Raw genomic sequence first — 21,171 nt, 5'->3', positions numbered from 1 at the left:
GCATTATCTTGGGAAGAAAGCCCCCTCCCTCTCGCTGCGAAATCAATTAAAAACAACCAGACAAAATGGACGGATTAAAAAAAAGTGCAGGCACAAAGGAGATAAGAGTGTTTGAAATCCTCATTTATCAGATAAAATGATTATCCTGGAAAGTATTTTGGAGTGGCCATTAAAAACAATGCGGTGGGATTAGGAGGTCTCTCAAAGTTTACAGTTAAATGCCAACACGCCTTGATTGATGCAGTGGAGGCTCAGTTATGCTAAAACAAAGTGAACTAGACAATAATACAATACACTGAAAAAAAATAATACATTTAGATAACTAAACACAATAAAATATAGAAATAAATCAACTTTCACTCCCATTTTCACAAGCTGCCCTCAAACATTTTTTTATGCACACTATGCACTGATACCAAATTTTGTACACAAATCTCTCTTAATGAGAAACTGCAGCCCATCAATTGAAGGTTCATTGCACTCAAATAGGCTGTCACCAAAAGGGTTTTCAATGAGTATATTCCATCGAGACCGCAAGAACCTTAACATAAAGCATTTTCACTGGCAAGGTGGTCAAAGCCAGCTACCCAAAAACCTACTGCTACTTTTGAGAAAATCTAGGTCTCTTGGTTGCACCTTGTAATGTGGAAAATATGGAAAGCATGTGAATGCTATTGTCGACATGATGACACAAGAGCACAATCATTTTTTTAGCAATAGAATTGCATTCCAGAGGTGGCTCATCACCTGCTGATTCAGTATGCTTACCAAACACTGAACAAGCGAATGAAACAACCATCCCAAACTAAAAATTATTACAATCCTGTGGTCCTGGTTTCCCTTCAGGGTGAAGCGCAGCCATTGTCAGGACGAGTACTCACTGACTCATCATTGAAAACATCAATGATCATGATATTGTTTGTGTTGCTTTTTAAATGAATTTGTGTGTACTTAAATAAATGACTACATCGTCCAATGTTTTATGATAAATTAACTTGAAGATAATGTATATACAGTAAGGAAAAGGCAGACCTTGACAAACCTTTCACAGTGGCTTGTAGGTCATTTACTTTGTGGGGAGTCATAAAAACATGAGTGGCAAAATTCCAGTTTATACAGGAACATAATTAGATGAAGAATTTAGTTTCCATCCAAATTAGCCTTGTCTTTATTGTGTACCTTCTCATCTAGATTGCTAACAACCTCCCAAAGATGGATAGATGCAACGCTTTGAAACCCGTCTGTTGTGTGAGGCATTATTTTGGTTTACCCACCTTTTTCCATTCTGCGCAGCGCCGCCGTTGGGGGAACGGCTTCAGGCCGAAGCGGCTTTGTTCTGAGGCGATGCTGACAGTCTCTTTATCTCCTCCTGTCAGACAGAACTCTGTTTGATCTGGAGCTTCTTTTGCACATCTTTCACATTCTGGTCAGATGACCTCACCTTGCCTTGCTGCAACAATAAGAAAAGGTGTGAGGGAAAAGTGGTTGTGTTGCAATTAGGGAGCTACCTTTACATGCTTTGCAAAGTTCACACATTGAGTAGACAATATATATGCTTTGAATCGGCGATGGCCTCGGCTCTCCAACTGAAGTCGAGTGAATCTAATCCGCCGCCTGTGGACCCTTCTCTCAAGGTGACGATTTTTTAGCAGTTCACATCACAAATGGCAATTAAATGTGCCGTACTAGAGGCGTATACAGAGAATAAGAGGTTATAAAGGGAAGTACGCCATCTCTCCTTCATAAAACAATCATTGACGCCACCTGCCTATTGATCTTTATTACAATAGCAGCAAGCTGTACAACGTTTGATGGTTTTGTACAGATCTTAGCCGCCCTCATTCATAATTACCACTACACATGTAGAAGCAAGGGCAACCTCAGACAGGATGGCGTTTGAAAACGCCGCCGCCAGACTTGAGGGGATGATGGGTAATCTCAGAGGGGCCCTTGCAGTGTAGCACCACGAGCCCCGAGGCTATCGCTCCTCCATCGCCGAACACCTGCAGCAACTTAAGTTTTACAGAGCTCAAATTATGGAGCTGATTTTAAATGAGTCAATGGGGGCGACCTCGTTTTTGAGAGTTTACAGTAAAAGTATCTTTGCCGCTGACTTGGGAAATGATAGCGAGCTATGTTTCATTGGTGAGTCTTTTGAGGATAAAATTAAGTTATTATCGAGGTTTGCCGTTTTCACCCACGATTTGTAGAGTACTACCATAAAAATAAGCAGGACAACCGCAAAACACAAAAACGGCATTATGATTCAATAACCCTATGTTTTCGGTTTTTTTTCATTTTCTCTACCGTTTATTTTCACAAGGGTAATGGGGGGTGCTGGAGCCTATCCCAGCGGAAAAAAAATGGTTAGCAGGCCGGGACACCCTGATTTGGTTTCTAGTCAATCGCAGTTGACGGTAGATATTTCTATTTTTTTAAAGAAAAGGGGCTTGAGAGAGTTAGGGTTAGGGTTATTCACCTTTACTCATTATCTTCCTCTCCGGATTCAAACTCAAACTGGAGAAGGGAGCATTGACACTGCTCGTACTGATAATGCCAATGCAAAATTTAAAAAATAGATTTTCAAATACCTCGGAAGAGCGGTTTCTCTTGAGAATCTTTTTTTTTCTAAGGTAGTTTATTAAAATTCACACTAGAGCTGGACATAAATTAGGTATTAGAAAGAAGAACCCATTCTTTGAATCTACTAAATTATTCTATGGACAAAAAAAGACTGATTCAGATTGAGTCCACTACTACGACTTTTGTGAGGCATTTAGCGTATTTTAAAAGTCAATACACAGTTTTCATATTTTCCGACAGCGTTCCTGTCAAGTCTCGGCTCTGTTCGTCAAAGTGGTTTGGGGTGAGACGGACAAGACAGCGAAAGGAACGGACAGTGGTTGCGCGGTGTGTTTAGATAAAGAGTGGGTATGAGCCAACACGATGCAACTTTGACTTCAGAGTGAGGAACAATGTCCTTGTGAGAGGATTGTTGCCTCCAGCAGTCGAGAACAAGGCGAGCAGTCTTTTAGCAGGGCACGCCCTTGAATAATGCAACAGCCTCCGTGGAGCTGGGCAGATATACAGTACTGATTTCTTTGCCCCCTGGCATTGTTGGAGAAATGAATAATGGATAGGTTAAATGCTTGTGTTTGGGATCAATTAGCATTGGAGCTGTTGATGTAATAATGTGACGTACGCTCTTCAAAGCCAACGCAGACATGTTAAGATGCAGGGCGCAGTCCGCTTACCTCTTGTTAGTTAGCAGGATTACAGTAAAACTATTAAAGCCATTGTGGAGGTGTGGATAAAGGATTCCCTGGATAAAGCTACAGAAACGTGTCCCATGGGGAAATTTGGTTTACAATCTTATACTTGGGGAGGGGTTCCCTACTATGCTGTAAAATGAATACATTTAATTAGAATTTAAAATGGAGAAGATAGAATATTTTTAAAAAGGGAAAAACATCTAGTGAAAGAAGGGGAAAAGTAAAAAAAATATATTAGATGAAGCAATGTAGAAAGTACTTCCTGAAATGAATGAAAATAAGAAATAATAAAATAAACTGCACTGAAGATAAAACAATAATGACACAAAAACAAAACAAACCATAAAAAAAACAATTGTGAATAATAATACTGATGAAACAATTCAGTCTTTAAACAACCCCAAAACAGGAGTTATATTACATCATAACAACAAAAGAAGGGAAGAAGGTGGAAAGATAAAAAATAAAAATAAATATTTTGAATTAATTTATTTTTTTTTGTTGCATTTTTAGGTGCATTTTGTGGTCATTTGAGTACATTTTTGTCAACCAATGGCATGTCCTATTCTGAGCAAATAAAGAAGTTGGAGGCTTACGAAAAGGCTGGCGTTGCTCTTTGACTTCCTGTCGCCAAATCTGTGGGTGTTTCCGCCGCTCGGGGGTGGAGCTTTTTCGACGGCTGAATGCAGAGGAGTCGCGGCAAGAGGGCTGCACCCTTTCGCCCAGGTCATCCCTTCCTGCTGGTCATGCCGAGGAAAAAACATCGGCCCGTTTGTGTTCAGACAGTCTGACAGATCTCAAGCTGGAATACCCACAGAACCAGAGGCGTCCACACATACATCACCCCCTATGGCCCCTTCTTGCTTCAGCCAACATCTACATCCTCTCTAGCGCTGCTTTTTTCTCTTCATCCTCCCTCCAACTTTTTTTTTTCTCACTTATCTCCACGGGTAGCCCTTCAACTCTGCTCTCTCATATTCTCTCATGTCCCCCCCTCCACCACTTTCGCTTTTTCAGATTCAATAAGCACCCCGGAGGCAGGAGTGAGGGAGCGTGGGTGAATGGGGAAATACGTGGGTAAAAAACATCTATGGCTTTATTTACAAAGAGCCCAGGTATTGCTCGGCATTAAATCTGAGGGAAATGATTTATTTTCCGCCCCGTGTGTGGCACTGATCCCCGAGGCGTAACTCAACGGTGGACTGGCTTTGCGCTGGCAATTTACGGTGGCTGCAGAGGCTCATAAAGGAAGAATGGATTAATCTGGAACACGACATAAACAATACAACTCTGACAGCCCTATTAAAAGCTGTGCCGCTCGGCCCCGATTCCCTTCGTCCGCACGTCGGAGAAACGGACCGGAGCCTTGTTCTTGTCATTCTCAGAGTATCGGATTCGTCTACATATAGCAACCAGACCTTTTAACCGTCTGGCCAGTGGACATCATCAGGCGTATCGGATACGGACGCTCCCACAGCGCTCGTTAGGCTTCCTGTCCCAGAACCCGTGGCCTCTCGTTTTTCCATCAAGTCGCTTCTTTTGGGAATGTGCCGCATGCGCTAACGTCGAAATTTACAGGGAAAGCATGTCGTGCATCCGATACTTGATATGGATGGGGTCACGCATGCGAACGGAGTCGAGATGCTCACAAATATATACACGGAGTCCTCAGCTGCTGCCGAGACCCCCCCTTGGGAGGAGTTCACTCAGCATCTTCATTGACCCCCCACCCAACCAGTGACTGATGACACTCATGCAGCTTGTCTTCTTGCTTAGCTTGGCCTCACCGCAGGGACAGGTGCACATAGAAGGCAGAATGCATCTCACGTGGGAGTCCTTAACACATTTAGCAGCAGCATTTCCAAACAAGCTGCTACCACTTTTAAACTGATTGCTTAATGTGATTTCAAACAGTGGACTAATCCAGAAAAAAAAAAAAAAAAACACAGTCTTGGGCCTAAGCAATTGTGAGGCTTTTGCGTAATCCTGCTAACTACCAAACAACTATTACAGCAATTCCCTTCTATTTCAATGTCTCATGCTGTAAGAGTGCAGAAATAAGAAAAACTCACTGGAACAAGAGTTACTAATTTATCTCCAGCGATAGATGGACGCTTCAGGAGTGCAATGCGAACGGAGCAGGTAGGCCTGAAATTGAAATCAATAAGTTCATTAGACTGCTGAGGCTGTCCGTGCCTCTACCCTGCACTTCCCCTGCAGACAAACATAGCAACGCATAAAATAACACACACACGCGCACAAAAAACACATGCAGAAACACAGGTTGACCTACATCCACTGACTGGACATTCCATTTATATAGGCCCTTATCACCGACCTGATCAGAGTAGACACCAACATGCCGATAACGCCTTGAGATGTGGATAATAGCCACACCAGAACAAAGAGACCAAAGGAAAGGACTTGTAAAAAGAAAACTAAATAAGGAAAATGCAATGGGGATTGTCTCCATGTTGATTCAAGTTTTCACATCCAGTGTTGAAATATGAAACACTCCCTAGAGGAAACTTTTGCAAGTTTTCTCTCTTTGTGTGCGCCTGTAATTTAGTGGATTCAGCATCAATAAGTGAGGAAAAAGTTTTGGCCTGACAGCTAACAAGACCCCAGTCAGCCTGTGCCAAACACAAAGAATAACTAACATTGTTTTTTCAGTCGGTGTGCATGCTGAACAAACCACAGCCTCGTCACTCATGTAGCGTCGTATTGTGGTTGTTGTTGTTTTTTTTTTAACCATTTATGATACTTGTGTAGTCTTTCGTGTGAAACAACCTCCAGAGTCCTGCAAGCTGATTTAATATCAGTGCCGTCAGTTTTCTTCCACCTGAAACAAGAGTTGTTGTAGCACTTCTAGACTGGCAATGTAAATTTACAAGGCCTGTCAGCTTTCCGAAAGACATTACGAATCCTGTAAACTGGTTGTTTGAATTCAAAATTTCAGTCCATCTATCAAAGGCATTCAATGAACCGAACATGTATGTATCTAGAGTACAAGATACATACATAGCACAAATACAAGAAGAATGTGGAGCAAACTTGACAGTTAGGCCGTAAATAAAGAGAACCTAATTGGGAAACGGTCAAGCCCTTTAACGTATTTCTCAAACCATCTGCGTTAAACTCCAGGTCACCACAACCCACACAAGACATGCCCTGAAGACATGAAATGTCTGTTTTGCATTTCAGGTTGTGCAGAAAAGTCTGAACTAAATCAAAAATACTGTAGGCACTTAAACTCTGACAGTGTAAATCCAGCCGCAGGCTCAAAGGCGCACAAATTGTCCATGACCTGAGCTCAACCCACAAACTTGTCTTCAAGGGCGCCTTTATCACATACCCAGTTCCCTGCAGCCTCTTCACCTGCAGATTAACGTACGAGGTTAAACACCCAGGCTTGAGCCAGACCCTATCTCCATTCACACAAATGAAATACAAATGGACTTGTATATCTACAAAGGAAAATCTGGACTTCAATCCCCCTTATTCTAAGAGCCCTACCATCTCAGTAGGACATTTCACTTCCCTTATGTATATAAAGGGGACAGTGTTCGCCATTCTATCCGGAAGCTTGGGGGGTTCCATATCCCGGGGGGGTCTCTGGGAATGCAAACACACTGGTGCAGTTGGCGAGTATCCCATTAGACTCGAGGGTTCAACAGAAGCCATGACAGTTGTTATGGTGCTCACTTCATTTCCTGTTGCAAGACCAATGGGAGAACACACATTGGGATTAGAGCGAAGAAGGCTTGACCACTCTCCAGGAATGGTGTGAAAGGTAACTCATTTTTTAGAGGATATCAGAAATAAATTAAATCATCAAATTAAAGTGCAATAGACATCAAATATTTTTCCACGCTTTTCGTAAAATACGGTTTTACATTTATCACTTTTTGTTTGATTTCCAACAGATTCAACTTCGGAAATGCATTTGAGCATATATTTCCCGTGTTTAGTGCTTGAGTTGGGTAAAAACAGTGGTTTGTGGCATGGCATGTTTTCATAGCTTCTGAAAATAGGGCTAAATCTGACAGTGACAACAGCTTGCTTTTATCTGTCAACTAGCATTGCTTTCCCAAAGATGGCATACGGAGTTAATATTTAATTTCTCTTCTCAACTACATAGGTAGTGTGTCCAGGGGCTTTTCACGGCTTATCCATATTTAAGGTCTAGAACTTCCTGGAAGGGTTTTAGCCACGGGCACAAACAACACAGCCATACAGTTTCTATACAGGCGCATAACAGTCCGCTGTCACACATTTTATTTATGAGGTCACAAACGGTGTGGCAAACAAGCGTTCCACATCAACTTTAATATCCAAGCTTAATATTTCATCCTCAGACCTGCAGCCCCTTTGCAGTCGTCCCTTCGGCCTGTAGAGCTCTGTGTGAAGAAAAGAGGTGGGCTCGTGGAAAAGAGAAGGAACGTGAGGATGGGAAAGGAGAAGACGACTCTCAAATCCCCTTGAAGGTCAGAAGAAGGAGAAGCTTAGTATTCATACGGCACTTGAGTCGATCCCGACCTGTCAGAAAACTTCTGACGTAATGATGGGGGGTTTAGAGGACATAAAAGAGGCATCAGAAAAGAAGATGTTTAGCACAGATATGACACCATCCCGGGAAGCTTCCGATTTCCAGGTAAGACGGCGGCGCAGAAAGGGAGAACAGGAAAAAATATGATTCTTACTGGGAATGGTGAACAACGGAGGGGGTGGGGGCAGATTCAACTGCCTTCTCTTCCACCTTCACTTTGCTCATCTTTTATTTTGATCTGTCTATCCACAGCCGGTGCATGAGAGAGGAAGCGGCTGGTACGTGATATTGAAGCTTATGAAATATTTACCAAAGCAATAATGACTCCCTGGACAGAGGGTTGAAAGAAGAATAGGAGAGGAAAACAGAGCAGAAAGTGCAAAATGCTGGAATAGAGAATTCCTGTCTTCTTCTTTTTTTAGATCAAAGATCAAGGCAGAATACATATCCGAGACCTTGAAACTTTTCTTAGAAGGAACAAAGGGTCATCATTGTCACACCATAAGCAATTTGTGTCAGTTTCCAGTTTTTGATACTTTAACAGCCATTTCCTAAAAATTGCTGCCAGAATTTGATAATCTTGGTAGGAATAGGGGGAAAAATATAGCTTTTCATGAATTGTATATTGGATTGATACCATTTCTTAACAAAGTGGTATTAGCACCGAAAGTCCAGATCTGTTGCTTTTTAAGGCGTTACACAATGTTCCCTCCAACCACATCTGACCGAGTTTCATGCCAACCAAAGCGAGATGGTCATGATTGGTTGGGCAATCATATCAGGTGACAGTCGTAATGGATACCCAATGAAAACTTTACATTGAAAATACTTTTTCCACTGCAGTCACATTGTGACTGAAGTACTGCCCGCAGTACAATCAGAGCACGTGGCAAACTTGACAGGTCATAATAGGGTGTATAACTTGGATTTAGTCCAATTACGAAGGAAAGCGTTGTATTGCTTGGCTTCTCACACTAAGGCTAAACCACACGCTTAATGATTCTACCATGCCCAATGTGGCATACCTGTTTATAACACTAAGGTTCAAAAACAGGCTGTTTTCCATATTTTAGCACAAGAGATGGGTTATTAAAGTAGTTGAAACTGATGTCAACTCTGACCTCCGGCCTGGCAGACGCGCTGTGTTCAAGTCTACTAGGGTCGCAAAAAAAATGCTCCAAAGTTTGTCTACCAACTCCAGTGTTGCGCCTTTGATCCTTCCGAAAAAGCAAAATAGATGAATGTGGGGTTAGGGGATAGACTGTGATTAAACTCTGCAAGACTTGGATACCAAGGAAGAATTAGCCCAAATTCCACAGATCACTGATTTTTGGGCAAACAGTAATGCCACGGCTGGCAGGGAGATACTGCAAACTGGGCCAAAAGACACTTGAGCTCGTCCAGAATGACACTACTCAAACTGACTAGAACAAGGAGAAAAGATCACATTTTCTTGCAAAGAAAACAAAGTAAATCATTTCAAATTGTAGGGGTATAACATTTTGTGAAATGATGTGCCGCTCTAATAGGAAGTGATTTTTCGGCTGTTACATCCAACATTCAGTACATGCATCATTTTTTTTTATCCTGGAAATATAATTCCAGATTGTGTGAACATGACGTGATCCTTTAAGATTTAATGTGTAGGTAACAACTTGAACCAACACATACTCTCATGCTCTTCTATGTAACATTAGCTTCTCGGCGGCTTTCTCAAAGAAATACTTCTCATACAGGGTCTCCCCCACAGCGCTTTAGTGTGCGGGCCCCCGCTTGTTTTGCTGACAGGACTCGGCATCACACTTCAGGCCAGCTTGATCCGGACGGCCAACAGAGATGATTCACAATGAAAGATGGGAAGGAAACCAGGCCGGTGCGCCGTTATTTTCCCTGCGTTGCAGTCCAGGATGCCGGGGCGGCTCAGAACAACAGTGAGCGCTCTAACCTAAGACTTTGAGTTAAGAGATGGAAGGAAGGCCTGGCTAAATGCAGCGGAGGTACACTTTGGATGTGTCTACATTGGGAGTCAGCCGTGGATAGAGAGCAAGGGGTTGGAATAAACAAACATGAACCTTTGAGTTGGACTATGTGAAAGCACTCTGCAGATGGGAGGAAAATACTTTCGCTCGGCACTGTCAGGGCTTTAAGTTCAAAACAAGCACTCTCAGTCAAAACAAACTTGAGGGAGAGAAGTTTAGTCACAAACTAAAATTAATTTAGGTCTCATGGCAGCTTCAATGTCAACTAGAGTTAAAATGGGCACTGCAACATCTCAGCACTGTTTTAAAAGGAGATAACGTTAGCTGGTTTTTACTTTATTGTTTCTTAATGTAGTTTACTATATTCTAAACGCCAATGGTATATTTTAATGAGAGTAACTGTTGGTATATCTGCAGTATTGTTGTAACAAACAAAAAACATACCTACTTTAATTCTGTCATGGACTGCGACTTGACATAACATGAGTGACGATCTGAAGAGGACCAAACAAAAGTGGAATGAGGAACAGGTGGGTGAAATGAAAGGCAGCAGATTGGTTAACACACAAGGAGCAGGCACAATAGGTGAAATCAATTGGCAGTTTGAAACATTTCTCTGAAAAGAACAGATGGAGCTGCTTCAGAATTCATCCTTATTCACCCATCACATTCACACCCAAAACATTTTGCACTTATGCATAAAGTGGTAAAGTACATAACACAAAGATGTATTGGATGCTTGGATTTAACAGGCAGTAGTAGTAGCAGTGAAGGCAAACAATCAGCTCAGCTTGGAGCAGCAGTTTCTTGTGGCCCTTGACCCACCCCTTTAACCCCTCTTGCTCCCACTGGTCCGCCCTTCCTGCCTCTGACGGACTTCGCCTCAGCCGCGTGTAACAGCACGGAAGATTTATGTCAAAGTGCGAGTATGTGTCTACAAGACGACACTCCCTGTGTACTCCCCGAAGCGAGAGGCTACATTTCCTGATCAGCAAGCCTGACACACTGGACAGCTGACCCCTGACCCATCTCTTTCACCTAAGTCACAGAGGGGAGGAGAGTGGGCAGGGGCGTTTCACAGTTGACACTGCAGTACGATGTTATGCAGCATGTTTAGACTCTATGCACATCAGTGTCATCCCTTTCAATCAGTAAATCCATACCGGATCAAATGGAATTTGGACAATTTTGAGACTAACGTGTATGGATTAGGAATATGGGAGGCTGCTGCAGTAAAACTTCGCAAACATAGAGAAAATACTAACCCTACAGATACAGCAAGACTGGAGACAAGATATTTGTTAGCCAAAATTCATTGACATAAGGTTGGTGAATTGGTTAGCCCTGTATAGGAAAAAAATGGAAGCATATTAGATGTCATTTAAACTGCAACCGTGGTGAAACCGTAAAGTACATCACAAGTTAACACACTAATGAAATAATAGAATCTTGTCAAAGAGGATTAAAACATAAATCATCAAGGCTCACAAAGATCCATAAGTATTGAAATTGTACAAAAAAAATATCATTTATGTAACAATTCGCCTCGGCATATTTGGAACCGATGGCGTAATCGAATGTAAGGATTTCGGCCAAGGGTTTATGACTCAATGGAAAATAGTAGTCGAGACTTGTTGACTTTATCATGCGATGAGTTAGAATACAAAACTGAAAGTGGGTAAGAGGAGGGAGTTGGTCCCAAAGAAAATGATTCTGGGGAAATTTTACCTTTTTATCCTACTTTAAACTAAAGGCAGAATCATGGCACATAGCAGTCATTCATGGACTAATTGCCCACCCCTGCTTTTGAGGTATATTCCTGTCTTGTTATAAATTGTACATCCTGAAATGTTTCATTTACAAGCTTTCACTGCGTTTCCTTCTTGTGATTCACTGCACACGTTGACATATATCGAGCCTCGCATGAGGAATTTCCTTTCATTGTAAATATTGATTTTGTTTCCCACTCTGCCTCTTTTATTTATTCAAACATTAATGTGTCCAGATGCAGATCATGCAAAACCAAAGAGAAACGTGAGAAGGGAGATGCATGCATGGAAAATATTCAAGCCCCTTCGAAGCAAATATGTCATGCACGTGGTTTCCAAATGAGCCTGTCATTTGTGATCTGTAGTCAATCTCGGTGACAGGATCGTGCCTCTGCCTTTCTACTGGGCTATATAAGAACAGAAAAAAACATTATCTGCACAGCTAACACCTCAATAAAACAAAAAGCTGAAATAGAATGAAACAATGTTATTGTATTTCTGCATTTTTACCAGCATAGGGCGCTTATTGTTCTCTTTGGGGATATAGGTTTTACCACACGCTGAACACTTGGTCAAGCTCTAAAGGTGATTCTTGAGAGTTTAAAGTTCATGGCTTACCATAAAAATTTGGTTCCAAGCCCTTCCCACATGCAATACCAAAAATTTAAAGTAGCATGTGTTTGCTCAATAAACACGTCGGTCTAAGTTGGTAGAAATCCAATCAAAGTTTTTGAGGGAACCTGCAAAATTGACAAAATGCCATAGAGTCAAATGCAATTAGCAAAATATACAGAGAAAAACGTGAATATTTTCTCCAGGAAGAAACTGTAAACTAAATATGTGACTCAAGATTTACAGTATCTGTGAATTTTCCCATGCCAGATATGTCAACCAACTTTCACGCTGATTAGAAAAACAACACAGGGGGCCCTAATAAAAATATAGGAGAAAAATAGCAAGCATGCTGTTTGATGTATAGCAATAACGGGAGCAATTAACATGATTGGAGTGCTCTTTGTCAGTAGGAGGGTGTGTAACAGTTTTTATTTGCAAGCACTTTTACAAGCAATGAGCAAAGTAGTCAATGGTCTGCCTTTTTATTTATTAGTAAACAGAGACAGATGGTGATGGGAAGTTTGTATTGACTGGCCATAGGTTTTTAAAGAGGGATCAATGAGCGCTGAGGCCATGGAATTAAGTTGTTAATAAAAAGCTCTACCATCGGGCCAAAAGGAGAACCAGACTACATTCTACCAAATCTGTGTGTCCTTGTAAAGAAAACACTGTTGTGGTAATAATGTGACACAATGATTCCCCGCCATGTTGTTCTTTTGGTGGCGTTAATGCAAATCTGACTCGATCAGCACCTTAAGAAAGATGGCGGCTGTCACACACAGTGCACACAAGCGAGATTATTGATTAAGTGAGCAGGCGCGCCCACGGCTTGATTATCAGGTGATAGGGCAGCTGAGGGTGAGGGTATGGTCAACCTGTGGCTTGAAAGGAGGCAGGTTGATTAAGTAGGGAAAGACGAAGTCGCGCATGCCCGATTGACCTGACAAGTATATTTATACTGACAGTATGAAGTCAAGCTGCTTGTATTGATCATGCATCCAACATGACTGTGTTCGTGGAGGGAGTGTTGGACAAGAGGCAGGGAATTAAGTGATGGGAGTGGGCTATACCAATGAAGAGAAAAAGTGTCAGAGATTCAACTTGATAGGTTTTCCGGAACCATGCAAAATATATAGAAATTTGAGAAATTTGTGTTTAACAAAGTATTTACGACATCGCCCCTTAAAGTAGGCACTTCTGAGGCAATTAAGTGTTTAACCTAGAAGACAATGGTGCTAAATCAACTCAACACAAAGAAGTCCTCGTCTGGAAAAAAGTTTTATTGTAATGCGGGGAAGACAAGATGCAAAGGAGAAAGCGGCAGATAAGCAGGATGAGAATTGGATAGAGTGAGAGAGGAGGAGAGCGAGCAGTTTACACAAGCTCACTCCTCCATGAGAAGGTCAGTGGCTCTCTCAGAGGACTCCCTTAAATAAAGTCCCGTATCCTGCTGTTCTTCACTCGGCAAACAACCTCTTCTGCTCTTTATTAACTAAATATGAGGGGACTCTGACCAGGGGACAAAAATTCAATATCCCCCTTCCACCAGCGCCCCAAATATTTAAAGCAAGCAAATAAACAGATAAATAAATAGACCTCTGCCAGTGGGAGAGAGGGGCAGTCGGTCCCTTGGATGTAATTTGACGGCCCACTTACTTGGAGGCCAAGAGCCCAGTGCTACTCAAGATGCTCATTTGAAAAGCTGTCAATCAAGAGGGCAGCAGCGTTGGGGATATTTGTGTGGGTATGTGTGTAGGTGTGTGTGTGTGTTTAGGACAGGCAACCGGCAATTCATCTTCAAGGTTGGAGCAGATAAGGTGAGCATTTTCTGATGAATTCATCACTTCTCCGCCACCCGGCTATTTCCCACCATCCAATGTCGTAGTTTTCCAGACTTGAGGCAAAATGGTCAGCACTCCCTTCACAATATGTCAGTCTTTTTAGTTCTCCAAGCAAATCAGCAGACAAAAGTGATGATAAAACAAGGAATCAGATTGGATAGCCAAGTCTTATGCTTCGATCTGAGCTGGAAGGAACCTTAATTTGTAAAACTTATTATTATAACTGCTGTGATTTTCTCCAGTGAATTTCTAATGAATGTTTGAATTAAGGTCAGTGGGGAAAAACATTGTAGTGAAGCAACCAAGTTATTTGTTAACTTATATTTGGCTGAATATGTCTGGCTTTTAACATAGAAAGGTATATAATAGGCAATGTACTGTATTTGAACCATGATTATGATCCTAACCAATGCGCATAAAATATTTTTGGGGACAACAACCCTACCTGAGCATAATGCTACGGAACCATTTTTTCAGTAAAAACATTCAATTCAATTCAATGATGTCAGAAAATAAATTATTTGCAATTTAAATAAATTTAATTGTTCCATTAACACATGGTAAGATGAACAACAAATGCAATCTAATTTGTTCAAGGTTTTAACCATGGACAAGGATCCAGAAGATAAATAAATAAAATTGCCCCAACTGTGTCTTGTTTAAATAATAGCATGTCAAATAAGATGTAAAAGTGCATGTGTCGATAATACTTGTCATGAGCAACACACATCCTGGACTTTCTTTCTTAAGCAGAGGAAGTGATGAGGAGATGAAGGAGGGGGTTGATATCAAAAAGTCCTTTCATCCATTTTAGATGAGATGTAGATGACTCAATTATGCTTGGCCTGACATCAAGACCACTTGGCGGTGAGGCGTCTGCTAACGCCGGAAAATGATCCACTTAATCCTGCTCATATGAACGCCAGGGCGCTAACTCGGTCTGGGGAGCTAAACGAGAGAGACGAGATGCTCTAGGCAAGTGTGCTTAGGTGGGGCTTGGTGATTAAAAAGGGCAGGAAAGGCAGAAAAAGGAAGTCCTTTTTGGTTTAACAAAACCTAGGCAAAATGTGTCCTGTCTGAGGATGAATAGCACAAATGAAAGACAGGAAATGAGCCAGGGAGATTCCTGTAGGACATATCATGTTGGACACAAGTGTGATGACCTGCAAACACGGTCAACATTCGGGGGTCCAAGGCGTTTGATTCGTGACACCCAATTTCTCCCACCGAACTACCCGGAGGAATTTACTTCTCGAGCATTCGTCCACTGACAATCAACCATAACATCTGAATGTCAACGTTGCGATGCTTGTGTGGTCTTGATATCAGCGAGCCTGCTAACAGACTAGGGTCAAAGTGTATGTTGTGTTACTTCGAACTATCCCAGTAGAACATCTAAAATGGTCTTCTTTGTGTCCCAGATTATTTGGGGCATTCCTGTAAAGGTCGAATCGATTTTAGGAGTCACTTACATTCTGCAAAGGAGGATATAACTTGGTTAAAAATTGATTAAATCCTATCAGTTGTGAACAGTGGTTGATAGCAGGTCCACAGTTGTTTCTTTTACTGTTCAATTAAAAAAGTAGATTTTATAACCCCAAAGCACTCACATTACAGTAGGTGAATGTAATGAGAAAACTACAAACCATAGATATCTGCGATACACAAGTAGATTAAAGGATGGGGTCCGCATTGACCTAAACTGTCTGTGATTGCCCACTATAGATGAGGCTTCAGATGCATTGTGTCAAGTCGTGTTTTGCCATGACCGATTGGCGTTTGTCTGCGTCGTTGACAAACGAGCGTAGCCCGTTGTGATGCAAAGCCGCCCCGAAGCTGCAACACTATCTTTGGCTTCTTCAATTACCTCCTCAGCCTCTGTGGCCCCAAACCCCCTAACCCTCCCCATGGCCCCTCTGGGACAGGTTTCGACTCTGGAACCTGAACCTGCTACACATAAAATACATTTGCATTAATCTGTCCCTTTCTACAAACATTCCCGCAATCGAAGGTAAATGGTATGCAAATGTTTAAAAAATGGGAAAGATTAAGTAAAGGTTTCTTTGTTTTAAAAGTTACTGGTATTCTCTATTAAATTATTAGAATACAGAATAATACCCAGTTTAATATTATAATGGGAAAAAACCCACATTTTTGTGTTTTTAATGTTAAAAAAATATTAATAGGCATGCATGTTAAAAATGTTTAATATTTAGATACTTTTAAAAGGATGTATCTACCAATAAGTACTGGATTTTAACAGTGGAGCTAACCAGTTTGGCTCTGTATAAACTACATTGCTCATGACGGAGTTATTTATCCAATTTAAAATGGAAACCTTTCCCTAAACTGTCCTGTAACGAGTTGATTTTGATCAATTGTTACGTAAATAATCCCTTTTCTGCCCTCAAGTGTAACATTTGACTGCACTGTGACCCCAAAGCGATACCTTTCTCCAGCACACACCTGGTTATTTTATCTCTCCGCACGCCTTTTGTTGGGCCTAATTGACGGTGGCCAGGCTGGTGGTGACCCCGGTCGCAACAATGCATACCTGTGGTCATCACCACCAGCGCTGTGTAATTGTCTCCTCAAGTGGGGGCCCTTTTTCCAAGTCGAGCCCTGAGGGGAGAGGCCACTGCGACTATCCATCACTCAGTCGCTCAGCCATTTCAGGAAGTAGTTAACATGAGCGACCTCGGGGAGGTTGCTGTGTGTAGAGGAGTAGCCGCTTCAGTATAGGGGGCGGGAATTCCTGGTGACAGACATACAGAGCATTAGCCATCTTTTCATCCCTGCCAGTGTCATCAGTCCGTCAGTCAATCCATCAATCAGCGTGATGTAGTGCTCGACGCTAATCCAGCCACGTCCTTTGAACCTTTGTCGGAGAGACAGCACCGAGCGCACGGTAAAAGACCAAAAATAAAGAGTCTTATTACGCAGATGTGACCACAAGACAGGGCAAGTGAGTGAGCAGTTTTGGGGAAAAGGATGACGGATTCTGAGAAAACACCTGTTTACGTGTTGTTTGTAGTAAACGGAATAAAATCTAAAGACAGCAATTGGAGAGGTGCAAGGTAACGGTACTTACACTACGCTCCTCTTCGTAATTCAAAAGAATCAGTTTTCCAACTCAAGTAGAGGGACAATACAAATGTGTTTTAGAATTCAAATAAAACCTAGTTCTTGTTTTAATACAAAAGAACATTGATGGCTTTTCTATTTTGTTTTGAAGCACAGATTTTTAAAAATAAGATCACCAGTCCTATAACAACTCGCATGTGCACAGAATCTGTCAATAAAAGTACAGTTGGGTTTATATTCGTGAAATTGAAAGAAATGTAAATTTATTTAATCTGGGACATTCACAAAAAACATAGGATAAAACGCCATATTTGATTTTCCACCATTTCTACTTCATCAAACATACAAGCTGCAGCAAAGGGAGAGCACAGAGTGATGCGTACAAAGCTAATGCCGCTCTACAAAACAAAACTCTCTGACAACAACAAATTGTAAATGTGCGGTGAGAGAAGACAATAACAAAACGCAAGACGAAATACAGTGTTTGGCAACCAATAATATGGACAACCAAACAACACCAAGAACAAAATAGACTTAAACAAAGAGACAAAAAGCAGTGCAATCAGCATTTTCAATCAGAAACACTGCTCTAAATAGAAACAAAATCAAACATGGAGGGCTGCTATACTGCGTTGTCTTCAGCCTTCCGGGGTGCACCACACTTTTGAATGAATTAAACACCAGCGAACAGCTGTAGCAAAGGAGCATATTTTAGGCTGTCGTACTTCTGACACAGCCTATCATCAGTCAAAGAGACCCAAGAACAAACAAATGTCGGGCATTACTACTGAGCACTCTAACAATGAAATCGAAACCTCCTCGCCCGCCTCTTTCTTTGGTCAGTCTGGGAATTCAAAACCAACCTTCCTACTACAATAATCAGAAAATTGTGATTGATTTCACCAAAATGAGCCGTACGCCATTCAAAGCCTTGCTCTGAACTGTGCCCAAATAATTTCACAGATGTAAATTGTTTAAGTTACCTCAGCTTGCTTGACTCCGATAGCTTCAAAATGAATTGCACGTCTTTGTTAAAAATATAACATATTGCACCGTTGCAGTCTTACTTTTAAAGTGAAACTTTTTCAATAGTTTTGTATTACTTTGGCAATTCAGGGAATTATAAAGAAGGATAAACACTAAAATGTTTGGGTTACCTCGATGGATTCTTTCTTCGATCTCGTTTGGACCGTCACTGTCAGGAATATCTGAAAATTGCAAGATTCCTTGTTGGTCACCCAATTTCTATAAATGATTGCTTTTTGGTAAACCTGGGAAAAAGTGCCCTCAATAAAGTACAACAGGTGTGTTTTTAACACTAAATGAAAGTGAATATTGACAGAACTGGCCCCTCCAAACAATGCTAGGTTACATGAGATTAGGTGCAACAATGATATGATAAAGACTTACACACTAAATGGTGGATACCATGTACTGTATGTATGATTACATTAGCTTGATGCTAAGCTTGCGTTGTTAGCAGGTCACTAAAGCCCTATGATTATATTGAGGGGAGGGGGTTTAAGGCTGCTGCAGTATGGAGATGGAGCCATGAAAAATTCCTATCGGCTGGGATCACGACGGGTCCGTCATCTGCGGTCCTCCCATTCAGCTGACTTTGGCCAGTTGGGGAAAAGCTGGAGTGCAGAGTGCCCTTTACTTGCATGACCTCCAAGCTGCCTTGATGGATTCTTCACATTCTGTTTAGGTGAAAATATTAGCAAAATGCGTCTTGGTAAATAGCAAGCGTTCTGGGAGTTGATATCAACTTCGACAAAAAGTTAAGCCTTGAAAGCGTGGGATATCAGTGAAAACATCAAGGCTGTAAAAACATCCATTGTTTCCTATTGGAAAACTTAGTTTGAGGTTGACCACCATTCAAGGAAGTCATTATATTTAACATTAGAAACACATTGTGCCACTTAGCCATAAGAGTGTTTGGAAATGAAATCAGAATACAAAATTTAAGTTTGTTTGTAATAATATCGCAAAAGATTAAAAGTTATGACTAAGAACATTTGTTTTGGAATGAGACGTCACCTCCACAGCAGTGACTCCACTCTGTTAATGATGTCTGCCAGATCAAAGGGCAGAGGCATGCCAGGGTCATCGACACCCCAGAAGGGACGGTCCGCAGGGGCCTCCTCAGGGGGCAATGTCTGAGCCAGGCTGGAGTGGCACCTGAGGCAACAAGACACAAGAAACAAATCATCCATCCATCCTTAAGAGCTTGGCCAGTGGTGCGGCTTATGCAAGAAATTATTCACACATTATTATATAATTTCACATGTTTTTAAAATAAACCGCAAGAGCGTGCTCTAGGTTTGTGTTGATGATTTCAATATTGACATGGGTGGACTTTTGGGTCAGCATGGCGAACCCGTACAATCATCTGTACTTTATTAAACAACGGAGAAGGGTTTCCAAAAAAATAAATAATTACTTATGAAAAAAAATGTAAAAAGCTATTTTCAGTCAGTTGTTGCCACTATTTTTCATATTATTTTATATTTTAAATGTCTTTTAAGATAACGTCTGTTCTTTGTGTTGGAATTTAGCAAATAAAACTTCCAAAAATGCGACTTATACTCCAGTGCGACTTATACATGTTTTTTTTTTCTTTTGATTATCCATTTTTTTGTCCGAAAAATACGGGATGTAATGCATACAAAGCAAAAAAATAGAGGAATACCTGGTTATATTGTTCAATATTTTTCTATCAGATAGTACTTTATAGCTTTGTCAACACTGTTCCAGTTGGGAGTCAGCAAAGTGTCTCCCATGTTATAACACAGTAGGTTTTGACGTGAACCGCTTGGAAACGCAGCCTATGATGGATAATGGCGGGTTAAGTGTAAATGTGACAGCATTTGACAGCTCCGGCAGACCCAGGTCACATCTTTTGTCAGAGCAGTGTAAATATTTACTGTGCTGCTCGTGGGTTGTCATTGTAAATCTGCTCCCTCCCCGACTCCCCAACCGCTCATCTCCCCCGCCTTTTGGCAGAGGAGATGGACCTTTAACCCCAGGGTGCAAGAAGGAGAGGAGCAGGGTGGCATGTCTAAGTCGGTCTTGTTAGTTACTATATAGTTGAACACGATCCATTGTGACAGCAGGAATTTTGAGACCCTTCTCATTTAACATAATGGAAAATATCTTTTCGGGGGCCAAACTGTCTCTGTTAGGGAATATTTATTGACTGTTTAGTAAGGTTTTAATCACTTGCTGGTGGATATCAAAAGCATCTTATTGCTACACAGCAGTATTATTAGTTTAATAAATGTACTTCCAAATTGTTGCATCCCCTCAAAAAACACAAAAGAGTCAAATACAAGTTTCGTCAAGTTATGCTTGCTGGTTCATTACACACATTCACAGGGATACTGGGAGGCAGAAGAGAGCTTAGGAAGGAGGGGTGCTGTGGTTCGGTTATGGATGAGGTGAAGGGATGTTAGGTTGCCACATTTTGAGATTATATATTTTAACGGGAGCCACTTAATGTTCCACTGGCTCTCGGCCTAAGTGCTTCTTTTTTGGTGTGGTTAGCGAAGGAACGGCATTAACACCGCACTGCTCCAATATATCTTGGGCGTCCTGGATCGGGGCCTGATAATAGCATCTGTTAACACGCGCTAAGTACCATTATGTAGCACATCACTTCATAAATAATACGATTAGGTGACCTTGGGGCTTTGCAACGAGCCACGTGTTTAAATGTTCTCATCATTTATTTAGGGTGAGAATTAAAGGAAGCGCCACTTCAGAAAAAAAGAGGAGGGGATGTGGCTTGCTTTTATATCCACTATGAAGTGAAAAGTGACCCAGACGGCGCTGCCGAATTTTGCTGACATCAGCGTGAAGTCACCATTGGGCCATTAGGGATCATCTGCCTTTAATATGGATTGGTTAAGAATTCCACTCTGATCTTCACTCTCAATGTAAATGTTTAATAAAAAGCTAACCACTGTATAATGGCACTAGACGTTTTAGTGCTTCAACTTATAGAAGGTGCTGATAGGTCAATTATTTTGATTATTTTGGTCCGTTGTGAGAAATTTAAGT

General features: G+C 41.4%; 1 protein-coding gene and 1 long non-coding RNA gene across 3 annotated transcripts in view; one reads left to right on the top strand and one right to left on the bottom strand.

The window, feature by feature from the left end:
- The first annotated feature begins 7,627 nt into the window (after positions 1–7,627).
- On the top strand, positions 7,628–10,010 carry LOC144069186 (uncharacterized). Of its 2 annotated transcripts, none has more exons than XR_013298404.1 (3): positions 7,628–7,926; positions 8,074–8,099; positions 9,572–10,010. It is a non-coding gene; the product is annotated as an uncharacterized LOC144069186 (long non-coding RNA). The 2 variants fall into 2 exon arrangements; XR_013298403.1 differs by having other exon boundaries at positions 9,558–10,010.
- A 7,330-nt stretch (positions 10,011–17,340) lies between these two features.
- Positions 17,341–21,171, bottom strand: part of fto (FTO alpha-ketoglutarate dependent dioxygenase) — a 110,441-nt gene continuing 106,610 nt past the window's right edge. Inside the window, exons 9-10 of the mRNA XM_077591321.1 lie at positions 19,150–19,290; positions 17,341–18,809 (exon numbers count right to left, since the gene is read on the bottom strand). Of these exons, the coding sequence (XP_077447447.1) occupies positions 18,803–18,809; positions 19,150–19,290 (148 nt within the window). The 3' untranslated portion in view covers positions 17,341–18,802. The remainder of the gene's footprint in view (positions 18,810–19,149; positions 19,291–21,171) is intronic.

Source organism: Stigmatopora argus, chromosome 2 (genome assembly GCF_051989625.1).
Source record: "Stigmatopora argus isolate UIUO_Sarg chromosome 2, RoL_Sarg_1.0, whole genome shotgun sequence".
Lineage (NCBI taxonomy): Eukaryota > Metazoa > Chordata > Actinopteri > Syngnathiformes > Syngnathidae > Stigmatopora > Stigmatopora argus.
This window is presented reverse-complemented; position numbering and strand designations above follow the sequence as displayed.